At 41.3% G+C, this 17,879-nt stretch overlaps 2 protein-coding genes across 3 annotated transcripts in view; one reads left to right on the forward strand and one right to left on the reverse strand.

The window, feature by feature from the left end:
• Nucleotides 1-17,879, reverse strand: part of Cad99c (cadherin 99C) — a 109,717-nt gene that overhangs the window by 34,665 nt on the left and 57,173 nt on the right. For both annotated transcript variants that reach the window (XM_071708854.1, XM_071708862.1), the window contains one exon: nt 1,659-1,734. In XM_071708854.1, coding sequence (XP_071564955.1) covers nt 1,659-1,734 — 76 coding nt within the window. The remainder of the gene's footprint in view (nt 1-1,658; nt 1,735-17,879) is intronic.
• The window catches only part of LOC139774010 (uncharacterized protein C15orf61), a 70,923-nt gene that overhangs the window by 22,971 nt on the left and 30,073 nt on the right, over nt 1-17,879 (forward strand). The window lies entirely within an intron of this gene.

Raw genomic sequence — 17,879 nt, forward strand, 5'->3', positions numbered from 1 at the left:
AAAAATTGGTATCTGGCAGCGTGCCATTAAGGATAGCTGATGGCTATAAAGCAACCCGTGTATGTACACGAGTAAGTTCGGTGTCGTGGGAATCGATACTGAAACTCCACAGGCGGTGCCCCCGTCGGTCGGAAACTTTTTTTTTCTTCTCAATTTAACGCCAAATCCATTACAAAGAAAATTCTACTCTTGTGTGTGCGCACTTATTGGAAAAAGTTTCGCACCATCTGGATTTCCGCGAGGCCGTATGTGGGTATCGCCTTAAAAGGGGAACAATCTGTAACGTGTAAACTAAAATGGAAGTTAACAGCTGACGCGCTTAATATAGAACGGTGAAATGTAACATCTGAAATAAAATAATATTTAAAGTGCGCGGATACGTGACCATTACATTTTACACGGGTGATGTAAAAAGCGTAGCTCACCATTTTCCAGAGAAAATGGACCTATTATCCCGAAACGAACAGACGTATAGGACAATGCAGGAAGCGATCGTTCGCTAATTAGTAGGTATAGGCTTTTCACGTTGCCCAAACGCGCATAAAATACCACCTTCGGTCCGCGATGAATCACGTTTCTTCATTTCGCGTTAAACCGTCGCTTTAGAACGCCGCGAGAGAACCGCGCCTATATCTCTCGTCTACAGACAACGCGAATTATCGGCGTCGGAATGTACACTTTATCCCGCTAAGCCGTCTACACACCATTCTCTATCGCGCGCGCACACCTTCTCTCTATCTACATATGTAGCCGTTCGTTGCGCTCGCCACGGTTTACGCCGAGTTTATCGATTCCTCCGTGGATTATCCGTAAAGCTTGCATTTAATATTCTTCTTTCGTTTTACGATCGTAAAGTGAAAAAAAAAAAGGGAAGTCGGAGCGTAAGAAACGAGAGTTGCGTCTCGAGTACTCGCGAGACGCGCGGATGATTAAAGCTTAATTACGTAACGGCGGTAAATCAGATGCGGTTGAGAAGCATGAATAATGCGGGCTCGCGATTCGACGTATTGATATAATACAGGATGTAGATCGCTCTCCGCGGTACGACAGTTAAAAGCCATCGGGGTAAGAGAGCTCACACCTCCGCACGTGCCGTCGATCCGCACGCGCGTTTATGCCCAGCGACAACGATAAAACACAGCTTGCACCATCAACCGTGACATAAGTAATTGGCAATCAGCTGAGATAGATTTACGCGTGTGGGAAGCCACACGGTCCGACCGTGATTGACTTTTACACGCCAGTCGTTACTTTATTTTATTTCCGCTTGCTCTTTCTCGCCAGCTGAGGGAACGTTTCTTCGAGCCGACATCTTTGTAGAATTTTTAGAAACAATTTTCAGTTACGTCATCAACCCTTTGCTATTCCATATTCGATGCGACATAATATTTTGAGGCAGCTTATCGCATAATTCTTCAAATATTTAAATCTGATTATAATCGGTAAACTATATTTTTGACATTTCCATAAATTCTTCCAAAAATTCTTTAGATAATAAAAATTCTTTGATTCATGTTAGACCAGTCGATTAGATGAAATTGAGAACGAAATACTTGATTTTCGTTTATTTGCGAGAAATAGTTTTGAATTGCAAGAAGTTAAAGAATATTTTCAACAATAATAAGAAAAATAAGCAATTAATTGCAGTGATTACTTACCGACTTTAGAATGGACGTCCCGAAGATGTAAAATCACGCACAGCAAACACCAAAACCAGCGCGTCATTGTTGTTGTCTAAAAAGAAAAGACAATATCACTATAAAAATTAACTGCAATATTATTAATATTTCAATTACAATGCGCATGTAACTGGGCAAATCGTAAATTGCTAGATCGTGAAGAGACTCGCGCGTAATCAGTCACGTCTAATGAGAGCAATCTCTAGAGAGATCATATTCATAAGCCATGCTTTTAACTGCCATCGTTTGATCTTTAAGCTTTAAGTAGCAGCCTCTTTACTGAAACATCGTGAAGTTTACGAAACACTTTTTGCCATAAACTCGCGGTCGCGAATTATGCAACCCGTTTTAGCGCAGAAATGATAACAAGTGACGTCTTTAAACACGCGTTGTATAATCTGTTAACTCTGAAGAATTGCTGCAGATAAAATAAAACTTTCCTTAATTAAACTTTTTTCCATCGTTAAGTTACTTCTGAATCTTGGAAGTAACTCGAGAAAAATCAAGATGGGATAAAACCTTGATTCTTACTTAAAAATTTTTCAAATTACGTAATAATTTATATATATATATATATATATATATATACTTTTACAATTAACATATCTCACATGCGTTTTACATTTTCGATGAGCAAAGGATACTCACTTCGGATGAACGTGCAATATGCTAATCTCCGATATTCCGGAGCGATTATCGATGCGGAAGGGAATACAGGTTGGAAATTTAGCGGAACGGTGCACAGGATACGGACAGAAGCCTAATGGGGGCGTATCCTCTCTCACGTGCGGAGACGCCGGAAGAGTCTCGCGAGGACCAGCGGGATCGATAGCGCGCGGGCGGCTCTGTGAGGTCTTATGCAAATGCGCCGCGCGTGTAATAAGGCCGTGTGCCAGCGTGAATAAAATGCCGAACGAAAGGAAACAATGTTATCGGCTTCGCATGATCTCGCGTACGTCGTAGTCGCGCACTTGAGTCTCATCCCGCATTCAGGATAGGACTCTCTGCCGTCGCCTCTCACCCAAACATGAGTGCTCCCGCGGGGATGACTGATCCCACGCAGTCATTTGGGCTTGGCGACCTACGAGCTCGGGCTCGGCACACCGTGGACACTCACGCGCATCTACACATCGCGTGCATTCAGACATCATACGTATTTTCGTATAGGCACACAAGCGATAATGCGATAAGCGTTTGAGGAAAAGTGGAAACAAGATATTAATTCAAGAATAATAAAAATAAGAGTAAGAACATGAAACTCACATACGTCTATGGATAAAACGTAGGAGGATAGCGAGAGCTCACATGCTCATTTTTTATTTATCTATCTTCTATAATAATCTAATTAAAAGGAAAATTAAGAACACGCGCGACTGTTCTCATCAACGTACGCGCGAAGCACAATGCCTCCTTCTTTCATAATCCTACAATAACTTGTGAAAAAGAGACGCGTGATTCGCGCTAAAGATCCGGGAACGTACGTACGTTAAAAGATCCCGTACGTTACGGGAATTGTAAAAACAATCGCGGCCGTGTAATAACTGTATCTTCTTCTTTATTCAATTATGAATTATTCCACGTGTATTTATGGGATATCACGAGCTGAGTAATGCTAACAGTCTCCATTTCACGGCCTCTTATAATTCTTGTGTGCTAAGGTAATCGTTATACGTTTCCCAACGTGACATGAGAAAGATATTGCGCTCACGTTCGCGGCGGATAACGTACGTGTCCATGATTTCGAGCGAATGTAAGTGGACAAAAGTCGAAAATCGAGATGGAAAGGGTTGAACAAGCTGCCGCGGTTCCGCGTGGCAAAGGATCTCGCGTGTTCGCGAGCCTCGCTTAGATCGTGTAGTCACCTCGCACTCAAATTAGACTATCGCCCGGAGCGTCGTTCGTGCAACTGTCTCGCGTGTGCAAAAATCTCCCGCACATGCAACAGTCATGCATTCACATATTTTAATCTCACGCTAGACTCTTGTAGTCTGTTATCTCGGGTGGCCCTGGAGGTTACGATTTTCCCGTATAGAAAAAGCTAGCAAACAAGATTGCAAGGAGACTTGTCCGGCGAGAATTGCAATTAAAATTTAATAGATTTCTCGCTTGTAAAAGTATGGCTTAAAATCGTCGTGGAATCTCTAAATCGAGGCAAACGAGTTCGGCATCTTCGGTGTAAACGCTAGACGGTATAGTGCGAAGCAAGAAAAGGCTATCTCGCGAATTCCCGCGGCCGAAAGAAAGCCCTATCCGATACCATACGTAGATATACATGTACGTGGCGGCAAACCATTCATCGAATTTTTTCGCTCGCGGTTACTAAGTTTCCTTTCGAAACGCGTTACGAACAACGAAACGGCTTTTCGAGGGCGCGCTCGCGCGCGCAATATTCTCCGAGAGTAAAAGAAGATGCCGTAATTGATGTAACGAGCGGCAACTCCATTCACCATACCAGGATAAGTGGGATCGCGCAAGTGCATTCCATCCGAGTTTGCGGTTTACAGCGGAGGTTTACGATGAAAATTTTCTTCCGATAATTTCGCGCTTCGATCTTCGTTTACGGGGAAGGGAGGGGGAGGATGCGCTTCTTCTTACGACGCGCGGTCTTTTAACAGGATCGTCACGATGGTCTGTGAGAACGGTAGACCGTGTTAAAACGGAGACTCCTACTGGCCTACCGTAATTCTCGCGAATTACATAATTAACGTCGCGGCGGAAACCGTAACGCATTGATGAACGAGACAAAATGACCGGACGCGATTCACTTTCTTATGATTTGTCGATGCATACATTTTACAAAGCGACTGAAGTGCAGCAACGTATCAATTATCAGCTGCAGGTTTCCGCATTTATCGCTAACTAGATCCGTATCTGATTGGAATTGTCTGTCAGAACAATTTACATATTATGTCATAGGGGAGGTGAATTTCTAGAGCGTGATTAATTTGCTGAACGCGTTAAATCTATGAATAAGCCGCCCGTAATTACTGATAATTCCAGTTACGAATAGAGAATCACTCAGAAATTATTTGTAAAAATAATACCAGCGCATTAGGTATAATATGTAGTTTCGCCAGTAGACTCCCGAAAAAGATACAAGGGTCAAGTCGTTTTCTATCGAGGGATCAGAAGTGGAACGTGTCGATAGAACTTTGTTCTTACGTGCCGCTTAAGGTCTAAGGCGAGCGTGAGCTCTTCGAAGTAAGCCGGGTCACGCGAGAACCCAGAGGAAAGTTTCTGTGCAGTCTTAGACTTTTACTTGTATTTGAACCGTATGTGTTGACATTTACTTTTCCATCTAAGATATTTGGTCGTATTGGATTCGATCGTATCAAGATCGGGTTGTTAGCATATCTGACACGACATTAATTTCGATTATGCAGCATTAATTACGATTTCCGCTCTATAAAGTTCTGTTCCGATTTCTCTGATAATAATCGCTAAAACACAGAGTTTTCATTTAAATACAATAATGCAGTCATAATATTGCATAAGTGTCTAATTAAATATACAACTTATCGCACTATTATTTATTTTCTTTTTACATGATAATTAACAAGAATTAAATTTACATATGGAACATAAATTTATATATGGATTAGATAATATCTATGTTTAATTCTATATTCGTTGTACTTTATATATATTTATGATGCATTTTAAACTACCCAACAATATCATAACTTAAATTTTTATCGCACACTATCGCTAATTATTATATGTATTTAAAGATCATATCAATTCCTAAGCAATTAATTCCGTGCCCTTGCGACCTTAGATCCGCCGGTAAGTAGCGTAAAAAGCAGCAGTCAAATAAATAACATTGATCTTAGATAATAATGTTCCCGGAAATATGTTATCCAAGTCAGTAGTATTCAGGAACTACATGCTGACGCTTACCCGTCACGTATTTCCACAACGGCTGAATTACTTCACTTTCCGCTATCTGCCTTATTAATCGCGAAAGTACAGTCGTGTCTCAGTCCCGTACTATCTAAGTCGGAAGTAAATCAGTACTCACGGTAGGACATTGTGAAACACCAGTGGTCGGTTCTGAAGTGTCTTGACATTACGTATGCATAAACGAAGCACAACGAGAACTCCGACTTTTGACATTAATCGATATAACGATTTTTTAACGATTTAAACTAGTGCTAGATATATTTAGTAACTAATACTAAAATGGAATGAGTAAATGTCAAATCATCATCGACAAATTCGATCAATTTGAGTTGCGTTTGAGATTAGATTGAAGAACGTGTATATTTTATAACTCTTATCTGTATTATATTACATATTACACACTAATGGATGTAAAATATCAAGTCCTAGCAACTCCTTTTAGATATGAAAGAGAGAGAAGAAGATGATTGCATTCTGTACACGTGCTTGCTGCTATGTTTTCTTATATTTTTCAGCATTAATTGTGCATATAAAATCAAATGTTATTTATTTTCCTTGAAAAAAAAAACATAATTTCTAAAAATTACAAAATAAATAACAAAAACAATCCCAAAAACTCCATATTTATAGTTAAGAATTAATTAGTTAACACGATAAACGTTCTCCTCTGTTTATTATCTCAGAATTCTTGCAATTTCGCAAACGATTATATTTTTATAGAAATCAGTGAATCTTATCAAGATTGTCCCGACACAATCTTTTAACAGATTCACGAAGCGACTCAATAGTCAGTGTGAACCGGTGTCAAATTATTCAATGGCGAAATTATGCGATGTCGAGATAATACGAGTGCAATGCATTGTTCATTTTATGAGGCAGTGTACTGCCTCATTGTACTGCCGGCGCGATGACCGCACAAGGCTCGGTAACGCAAATAGCTCCATTGCCATATTTCGACTTTATAGATATTGGCCGTAATATTTAACGTATCTCTCTAATCAGGGGTATGCAGAATGCATACATAAGTCTCTTATACCGTAGCGAAGATACACCTGTTCGACGTCGAATAGTCGACTAAGCCTCTAAGTTGCTATTTAATTGCTATCCTCCTTCCTTTTCGAATACATATGTTCCGAGCAAGGATTAGAAACCAAACCAAAAGATAATAGGAAAAAAGCTAACAGAATGAATAAAGAAATTAAGATTTTTCGCTAATTAGAATATATATATACAATTCTCCTGATTCTCGTTTTTAAATCTTAATTGTAATCTAATTTTTTGTCACTGAAACAGTTTCCATTAGTTTTGTAAAATAAGATAATAATCATTCTCTTGATGTACAACTATAGCAATTCCATTGAAATATTAGAATAGAATTATTCAATTGTTTGTATCCATCTTTGATTATTATTTTTTAAATTCTTATTACATTTATTTATATTTTGATTTGCATTATGGTTAGAAATATACTTGATCATTGACATCCGCTGCTTATGAACATCAGCTCATACATTTTTATATGGGATGTAGATAAAAATATCTAATTGGAGTTAACTTGTCTTATATCTTTACAGTTTCCCTTGCAACGATGTACGTGTAAAAATAGATTTTAACCGGTCTCTCATGGCAATTCATGGAAACGAAAACGACGCGTGGAAACGAAAGAAACGAAAATGAAACGCGTTGTTTTTGCTCTCATACAGATATACGAACGAAACATTTTTCATTGTTAATCCCCGGTTATAAAGAACGATCGTCGGGAATGCAGTGTATAAGCCGGTTCCGGGGGGCGCGGTATTTCTGAATTAAAGCGATGTCTCTCCCTACGGCATGGGCAGGGAGAGATAGAGGAGCGTGCACCTCGCATCGTCCGACGTGGATTATTGCGCACGAATGTCGTACCTCTCTAAAGCGTGCGTGCCCGCTCGCCGAGATGCATCGCTTTGTGCCGCTATTAAAAGTGGCCAAGTTAATAAACTACGCTCGTTGAAGGCGCGCCGCCGCGTCGCGTTTTGCGCGCGAGGATTCCCCCCTTTATTTTCCATCCTTACGTTTCCGAGCTCTCCGCTCCTACGTTCGCAGTGAGATAATAGCCGACTTACGCGTGCCGTAATGCAATTAATTAAGAAAGATGCCACGCCGCTCTTAGGATACTCGTGATTCATCATACACGTTATTCGGGAATATAGTGAGAGAGAAGGGAGAATTATATCCTCGTGTACAAGTTTTCCCATCTCTAATTGATCTCTAATTAGTATCGAGTATGTTAAAGATATTTTTAATCCGAACAAGTCATCATGAGACATTTTCACATCTTTCGACCATAGATAAATATATCTCGCTTCTTCCGAGACGTCCCGTTGATTGCTCTATTGATTCCTCGATGCAAGACCGATCGCGGAGATGAGCGGCCGGCGGTGGAAGAGACAGCAGCAAATATTCTTTTATCTCTCATTTTATAATGCGGCTGCAGGGTTTAAGAGCTGTCTCGGCCGCCAACCGGGGAATCGGCAGCCGCGATCGAGATGCGGATAAGATCGCGCAGCCACCGCCTACAATTTATTAAGTTCGCTCGCTCGATACCCCGCTTCTCTCAAGTCCAAGCCTCGGGGTAACGCTCGTGTGCTGTATGCGAAAACAGGCTCGCGCAAAAAAGGAGGAGGAAAAAAGAAGGAAAGAGGGGAATAGCCGCGGGATACTCGCGCGAATTTGAAAGCGAAATCTCGTGCGCTACCGATCCCTCTCGACCTCGCTCCACCGCGAGCATTTCCGCAAATTCTATAATTGATCGATCTAACTTCTAAATAGATATTACGATACAGAGCCGCCACCGCGTATTTTGCCTCGCTCATTCCTTCGCGGGATACTCGATCGCTTCGAAAAATCGAGCCCGCGCGCGAAAAAAAAATCCATCTTTCACTCGCAAAACCATATACCGATATCCCATCCCGGGATCGCGAATAGAAATGTGTACGCTTGAACAGAAGCTCGGATAGGTAGTAATTAATTTAGGTATTTTAAATCTGAAATAGATCTCCTAAATATCATTAACCTCAACAAAACCGAATTCCAATCTGAAATACAAAGAACTGAAAATCAAATTATTAACCAACCATGAAAAATGATTTTGTAATTTAATATTGGCCAAGGTAGATCAATCATTGTACTAAGGACCTATAAAATGTTTTACGCGTGATAGACAATTAATACGATGAACAACGGGGATATAACAGGGAAGCGTTACAAGCAAAGATGAAACAGGTGCAGATATCGATCGATGATCTACGATCATTGTAAAGCTTTTCTGTAATTATAGCGTGGCTTCGTGGATCGTAATTAAATCAGCGCCAGTGATTTATGGGGATTCCCACCGGCGAAGAGAGCAAAAGATGCGGATCACTCTCAATTAGTGTCTGTCGACATCATTTATCAATGAAACGAGGAGAAAGCAATTTTGCGTTCTGTCGGTACTCATCATCCATCCGGAAGATCAGAAGGGTGTTATTAATAATACTTCTAGGGGGGAAAGTTCATCTGCATTTCGTCCAACGAAAAAATTCTATAATAGCAGCGGTAAAGATAGATGCAGGCGATTAATATCGACCGTGTGATAGATTCGTCCTGATTATGATACAGACGTATGCGTAACGTACAAATTATACGTGAGGAAATCACAATTTTTATACGCTTATTTATTAAGTTGGGATTGCTGAGATTGGCTGTTACACAAAATAGCTTTAAGTATACCGAATGACTTTCTCAATCGTCGTAACTCTATCAGTATATAATACAATATATAACAATTAACTCAAATTATCCATTCTGTGTCTTAATTTTACTAAAATGTCAATAACTTTTGATTATTATCTATTGGTATTACAAATATCGAAAATATTTCTAAATAACTCGATATCTTCACCGAAGAAAAATCTACCTTAAATTCATTCAAAGAATCGCAACATCGGCGAACTTTCCCGTGTTTTCGTTCCAAGTACAGCGCACTTGCATTAGAGAAGATACTTTCGGTTGCATGCGTCATGTCAACTTGGCGGCGGCGTGACCGAGTGACCGAGGCGAGGAGCGGAAGTCTTAACAGCCGGCTTGACCAGCCTACCGTGTATAGACCGTGAAAGAATTGCCGGTGGCAATGGACGGGGCGCGCATCGCGCCAAGAAAGAGGAAGAGAGAGAAAGAGATCGCCGTTGCTTCATGAGTTTAACAGCTGAATCTAAGTATGATTTACCGGGCGCCGACGTTTCGTGTTGCATCGCGTTGGAATCCCAAGTGAGGATCGCATCCGGCGTGGCTCGTTCGCTCGCTGCTGCAGCGCGAGTCGCGTTGCATGGCTGATCACAATAACGCGGGGACTTAGCGTGGCTTTCTAGTCGCGCGATGCACTACCGCGTTCGCCACTTCTTCTTCCGCGTAATGCCCGTATCACACTAGCGGCTCGCGGCCGCGACGGCGATTGCGATTTCGTCTCTTGACCAATGAGAAATGCCCGAATTGCCAGCAGCTTCTTTCTCATTGGTCAAGTGACGAAATCGCAATCGCATTCGCGGCCGCGAGCCGCTAGTGTGATACGGGCATAACTCCGTTCATCGCGATCGCGCTCGCGCGCCCACGCGATTGAAGCACGGTGAAACCGTTTCCTCAGGAGAATGGCTCGAGCGTGATTAATAGCGGCCGCGGATAGCGATAGCGACTAATTGTAACTTTAGAATCAAATATCCGCATAAGGGGCATGTATAAACGATGTGGCATGCCCGGCGTAATTAGGGTTTCAGGCGTATGGTAGGTAAACCTTTCGAAAATGAAAAGGCTCAAGGCTATGAATCTCATTGAATTCAGAGCAAATTTGTATAAAGATTAGCATAAATGTAATATCGCTTTAAGCGGTGATTAATGAGGAATTCAAATGTGAAAAGCGAATTGTAGAGATATATCAGACTTGTTATTTTTTTTCATCCGAAAATGATGACATTAACGATATAACGTGATACGTAAAAAATATTTAACATAATAACATAAATTTTTATAAGAATTATTTATCTGAAACGTATATATTATGCCGCAAAAGAAGATATTTTCTAAATTCATTAATTATCTAGAAACTGTACAAATCTCGAAAGATATCACATACTTGATTTGTTTTACCCGGCGATCCAGAAACGTATAATTTCTCGGTCAGCAAAGTATTACTTTCTTGCTACTCGGGTCAGATAATGTGCAACGCTATATTATTATCTGATAGCTCGGTAACCACCGTAAGAGAGAAAAGAAAATGGAGTGCCAAGAAGTATTTGATCCGCACTCTAACATTACGTTGCGTTATTCCGCATTATATTCCTTTCTCAGCGCGCTGCTGATAGATTGAATAAGCGAAGTTATCGGAAGAGCCCGTTTACTAATCAAAACGAGCATTTCACATTATTAGGAAGAAACGCCGACGAAACAGGATCTTACGCTTCGCGGAGTACCTATTACATTTATGATACAATATTAACAAAGTTCAAAGTTTGAAGCCTCGCGCCAAGCTTTCGTTGTTCGCCAAGAGAGTTGAGCTGAGCTCCATCTTCTCGTGGCAATTTAATAACGATAGCATCTGAAATTTGCACACTTATGAGAGATTTGTAGCAATATGTAAATTTGCAATTATGGCGAAATAACGAGAAGAAGAGTTACGGATCTCCTTTACTCGCTAAGAAATCCATCGTTATATTATTGATCGTGAAATTCTAGCATGTGCACGTTATTTTCTTAAATATGTATTTTGTTAAAACTTCATTCAGCAATAACATTATATATCGAATACTTGAATATCAAGCTTTTCCTCGAAAAGTAGGAAAAACCTACAAGTTTCTGAAGAAAATTCGCTTAAAGTATTCGCTTAAAGTTAAAATTGACGTCGCCTTGATATTACACCGTATATACGTGCGCGGTATACGAAACGCTCGCATCGGAGATTCTCGCGTGTGGAGATCTTCCCGGGCAACCAACCGCCCCGCGGATGCGATTCACGCAGAGACTTTCACGTACGCGAGGCATTATGCGACGCCCTTGAACACACACGCCTGCACGTTCGCTGTAAACGCCATACGCCAAAGCACTTGCGAGCCCGAGACACTTGCATATGCGGCAAGCCGCGACAGTCGCTATGACATAGCCGCTTCTAGTTACGCGTCTGCGGGCAGGCCAGGGAGAAATACAAGCTCGTTAGTCCGGCGGCTGGTTACTGCCATCGGCGCGGCGTATGCTGTTAATTAGGCCATGCCACGTTATATGAAATTAGCCGAAGCGTAAATCCCATCGTACTCTCCCCCCCTTCTCCCCGTTCAGCCTCGTTTGCCTTCTCGTGTGCAACAGAACCCGCCGTGGGACCGGGGAGTGCAGGGGATACCGATCTCGGCGGAATCACTCTTGTTCCGGAGAACAATGCTCCGTTCTCAATCGTTGCGGCCGGCTCATGCATACAGATGCGGATTAGCGATATGCACAACTTGATCTGATTCCCGTCGTGATCTGCGTGCACCATTTTTCCTCGCGAAAGCAACAAGTACGCCGCGCGCGTCCTGCATTCTCTTATTTGGATGAGCTTGTTATTCAGATGAACTCTCTATAGTAATCGGAATAGGGTCTCGCGCTAGTCTTACTAATATTAATATCGCAATCTTCTATTATTTACAAATATTGTTACGCTATCTCATAATTAATGCTTAACAAAATGTATAATTAAAGAATCAAGATAGTTTCGTAAATCTTGGCAATTAAACTTATTTCCAAGCTAATGCAACTTCTTCAAGTTTTAATTTTACATATTTAAATAATCTATTCAGAGTCTATTCTAAAAGAACGATACATGTCTTCCGGTTTGGTATTCGATATAAAATCCAAGTTTCCTTGTGCTATTGGAATTGATTGTCCAATTATTCGGAATACAATATCTAAACCGTATTTACGAGACATAAAACAAAGGGACATTGCTTGGGACTCGAAAATCTATTCAGTCGTTCGTATGTATCCGCAGGTTCTGCAGGGTTAATAATTTCGAGACGGACAAGGAAATACGAGCGGTATAATGGCGGAGTAGACATCGACGTTCGATGGCGAGCGTGATAAGTGTAAGAATATAAAGAACCGTGGCCATTATACGCGCGAGTATACTGTTTACGACGAGGCGCGATCGTTCGTCTGTGGAGAACATCCGACGGATGCGCAATTACCTGCCTTAACTCGTCCAGTAACTCCTGACGGTTGTCCAATTTACGCAGATACACGACGCGTGGCGAGGCAGGGACGATCGATCGGGAAGGACAGAATTGAACGTGTCGGGCGGCGTCGTCAAGTCTCAAGGGTCCCGCGAATACAACACCGGACGAGGCGAAGCGAATTCGCGCGAAAAAGAAAAGGCGATCTCGTAGTCCCGTCTCGACACCGAGAATCGAATCATTTTCCAATCTACTTGCGGCTCCTTCATTTCCGTGTTTGCCGCGCGCAACATCGCCGAACAAGAAACTGCTGACCGATCGTAATCGCGAACACGAAGCGGCAGGATACCGCGCGAGATACCGGAAAACCGATGTGCCGCCGATATGCGCGCGGTTTCCCGACGACGAATTTAATTTTCTGCCGATCATACCGTTTAATCGATGAGATATAAATATATTAACGGGCGCGAATTCGTTGTCGAGAAATGCGGTCGCGAACGACTGGCCTTTGCCGATCGTTTTAATTCCCTCGCCCGAGAATTCCTCCGGCAGACTTTGAAGATTCGCGAGACGCAAGACGATGCGCAAGAAATGAGAACGGATTATCTTGACGATTATTGCACGCAAAGTGGGAAAGAGATAGAGGGGGCAAAAGGTGTGGCTACTGTATCGTGGAACGCAGCGGACAGTGTCCGTTATATCCAGATGGACGTAAACGCAGAACTCAAGCACCTGAACGCGATCTCTGCTCTTTCATTCGCCTCGGGACGATTCCGATAACTTATTAATAATTCAGCGCATTTATCTCATTTTTATTTGCAGTTAATGTAATAACACTGATTGTGAGATAAGTCAACAAATCTTATTTATGACGTAAGGTCGTAAGATTACGGTAATAACAACGAATCAAAGTATATTAATATGCTCATAGACATTTATACGTATTTAAAATGAAATACAGTGGCTTTTCGTGAAAAGGATACGCGCCGAAAATCAAGAATCGGTACTCTTATTTAAGCGAATTATATCTTAAGATATGGCCATATCGAGCGTGTAAAGTGTGCAGCGGTCACCAAGAGGTGGGCCACCGAAAGTGGATCACACGGTAAAATAATTTCTTTTCAGCCTTGTCTCCTTTGCCGAATCTCGATAACTCTGCTTTCGCATTCGTAGGCGAACTGAAGCAAAAAAAAATCGAGAATATTGATTCGTGCACGGACTCAATATTCTCACACAGACGTATATCGACTCAAGCATTACTTATCGTTCGCGAATTTATTTCTCGATCGAGAATAAAGTTTGCCGCATCGCGCTTTCACTCGATATTTGTCCAAGATAGATGCATAAGAAGCAATTTAAGGCATCAAAGATTAGTTTGCAGAAAAGGGAATAGTTTTAGATGAGTATATAAATATAATGTAACATGCAATCAACTTGGCCAAACTGATCATTAAGAAATTTGGTAATCATGGAAATTTGATAAATTAATAACATTTTTAAAATTAATTCTTGTTTTCATATAAACTAATATGAACTATATATTCCACTAACAATATGTACTATCCAAGTTTTAACTGCCTAGTATGTTGCATTTAATCAGACTCGAGATTATTTCTACTTGTTTTCTGGTAGATAAGCGAAAGTACCGTCAGAAGCGAAGGTAAACTGCATGTTTTATCAAATTAAAATTGCACAGTCTACATAGCAAGAATGTAAAAAGAAGGAATTCGTTAAAATGTTGGAAAAGGAGAGAATTTATTCCTTCGATAATTAACACTTTAATCTGCCTTATAGTTAACATACATTAATATCATGTCTAAAAGATCTCGCTCTCGCTTTCTTTGCTCGTTGATTTCTATGAGGCAGCTGTCGTGTATACAGAACTCATTCGCAAATTACACACACACATACGTACACATGCATGACACCTACACACATACGCGCGGATACGTCGCTCCAGGTTACAGAGTCAGTGGAGCATCTACATACGTGTGCACACAATGGGGCGATGGTAATCAGTGTGCGATTACATGCCGCATGATCTACAACTAGGTGGTCCCATCTCTCTTCTATGCAATCGTGATCTCAATGTCCCTTCGATTTACCTCTGAGCGCTCTGCTTTGCTCGGCCCTCCCTCAGCGTGTAGTCCCTATTCACCCTCTTGTTCAACGGCCCATATCACGTTCTCCGCCGTGCCCCGTTGAGCTTACCGCGTCGCGACGTTTGAGCAAATCGCTCGTACCGTACCAAGTACCATTCTATATTAGCACGTTTGCAGTTCCACGATATTCCGAGATCCTCGGCAATTGAATTGGTAAATTGACAGAGTGAGAGAGTACCGTAATGAAATCAAGTTTCCATTTTTACTTAGAACGTTTATATAATATAACGTCATACCGACGTAACATGTTTTTCTTTATATATTACAATTTTTAGAAAAATATTGTTAAAACTGACAAAATTTATCTTTGTTACAACCCGCTGTGTTATCGAAAATCAGGAGAATATTCTAATAACAAATTAATAACTATATATATATGTATATATATGTATATATAGAAGTTAGCACGTAATTATGAAATTTATAAATAACATCAGTGTCTAATAAACATAAAACCAATTAAAGATCTTACTGTATAATTATATATACGATAACAAATTTATATGCAAGCTACGGACCGTTCGATTATTATCGAAGCACATACTCTGACGAGCTAAATCTCTCGTTTGCGATGTTGTCCGAGTGATTATTTTACGCCACACATAACGGCCGTATCGATCACAAAAACGCAATGTTGTTCACCGGCACAGAAGCGTGCGAGGATCCAGTAACATCATTTATCGTATGTAGCCTCGTGAATGGAGGAAAAATAAGCGTGTTCTGGTTTTACGCGACCTGTTTCGCACGAATAAAAATATTCGCGGTTCGTAAACGTGCTGGCGCGCGCTTACCGTGAATATTCCTCACTTCGTTCATACGGAATTTATACACATATCATGCGCGAGACACTATGTATGTATGTAATATATTGGTAAGAACGAGCCTCTTGTAATATTAACACCGTTTTACATACGCGCTTCTTAGCATCGCCGCCGGTATGATCGGGTTAACTAGCGCGTGCTTCCGCAGACCGGCGAGTTTTTCAGTCTGAAAACGGCGATGATGATAATCATCCGTCACGATGACAAGTGATAACGTCGTTTAACGCGATATCCACATGCAAATTTACAGCGGCTATTATTTTCCCACGTGCTTTTAAAGAAAATCTTTTAAATAAAAGTGCTGCATTTGTGGATGCTTGCTCATCAATTTATTTTGTATCAACTTTGATTTTTGGTGTAATTTTACATATCGACGTAAATAATTTTTTTTGCGCGATTTTCTGGAAATGCGCTGCAAATTGATTCTAGATTTAAAAATTTTGAGAGAAAGTGTGGGAGATTGCTGCGGTACATTTTGCATATTTAGAAACGAGCACGCGAAACTTTAATAGGATAATCATCCAAAATTATGATCGTTTAATCTGCAAAAAGGCAGAAAGCGTAATGGAACTTCATCAAGTTACTGTGAGGAAATTAAAAAATGAAGATATAGCTGTTGAATAGTAATAAAGAAAATATTAAAGTGGGGCTCTCGCGAGAGTCGGTCGCCGGTATCGGAATTCGAGGGCCACCCCGCGTTTTTATCGCTCGTCCATATATTGCCCGTTGTACAGGCCCGTAAAATATATCCGCGCCAAGTCGCGAACACCGTTGTTTCCCTTCTTCGAGATCCCGACTAACAGGTTTCCCCGGATAGGTCTCGCAATTTCATTCAGACGCGTTTGTGCGCCCGGACTGCGGCGATATATACCCGTCAGGACCGATTCCGAGAAACCTATCGTGATTTTATGCCACTCTTGGCTATCACGGAACCCACAGGGATCGGCGGCTTTCCCTCGCATACCGACGCAACGATCGGCATGCAGAGAAAACGAGTTGTTTATCGCGACGCGCATCGAAACGTAAAGAAACCGTCAGAAATGGGACTTCCGCCGAGATGCGGTTGAGATGAAGTCGAAGCGCGCAGTTCTGATCAAGAACTATCGGAAGAATCGATCAAAACAGCAACTCTCGCTTTCGTTTGTTTAAATTCCTTCGTCGAAAAATTGCACCTATACATATAAAAATAATGCTGTTGATCAAAACCCTTGATCTAAAAACTACCATTTATTTCCGCTATCAATTGTCAAGCCTGACCTTTCGCTTCTCAAACGCGAAGCAATTGTCGGCGAATCGGAGAACGGGGCTGGACCCTTTGACCTTTGCGCTCAGACTCCGTTCTTTCCCCCCGGCGGCTGTAGACATTCCACGCTCGTAGTTGGCCGTATCGCGGTATTACGTTACGCGTAATTAGCGTTAGTCTAACAACCGATAGCTGTCATTAACCCACATCGGGCTTTTCATTCAACCGCGTACGCCGCGGGTTCGCCGGGATTCCACGACTTGGGCAGCTTTTCGCGGACAACGGAATTCCCGTACGAAATGGCGAAATCGGCATGCCGCCATGCCTCTCGACACCGTCATAATCGTCTTCTCGGTAGCGACGTCACGCTGACACGCAACGAATTCTCAAGCCGCATAAGAGTGCTTCTGACCTTAATCGAGCTAAGAAATAACGCGCGCAATGCATTTTCGCCCAAATAAGGCGACTTTCATCACATCTGGTCTGTTCCGGATACGTACACGCATAATATTTCAGGTTTCTTTCGTACTCGTATGCTTTAATCACTTATAAGTAATATTTTCTCTTAACAAAGCTCTTGATAAATGTGATTCTCTGATTCATACATTTTACATTCACAATTTTTAATTCAATTTTATACATATCTTTTTATCTAATTCTCTTTGTATATCAAAATGTATATTCTATTACGAAAGAGTTTCATCTCAATTTAAATAAATAAAGGAAAAATAATCAGTGAAAAACTTAGAAGGCTAATGGTACAATTGACAAAATTGTTCTCTCTATACAGAAAAATATTTAGGACGTTTTCGAGATAGATTAATAAAATAATATGACAAAGATACGAGAGAGTCCTCCCTGTA

The sequence above is a fragment of the Temnothorax nylanderi genome, unplaced genomic scaffold, assembly GCF_030848795.1.
Source record: "Temnothorax nylanderi isolate EJ_2023f unplaced genomic scaffold, tnyl_v1.0 TNYL_tig0004_pilon, whole genome shotgun sequence".
NCBI lineage: Eukaryota > Metazoa > Arthropoda > Insecta > Hymenoptera > Formicidae > Temnothorax > Temnothorax nylanderi.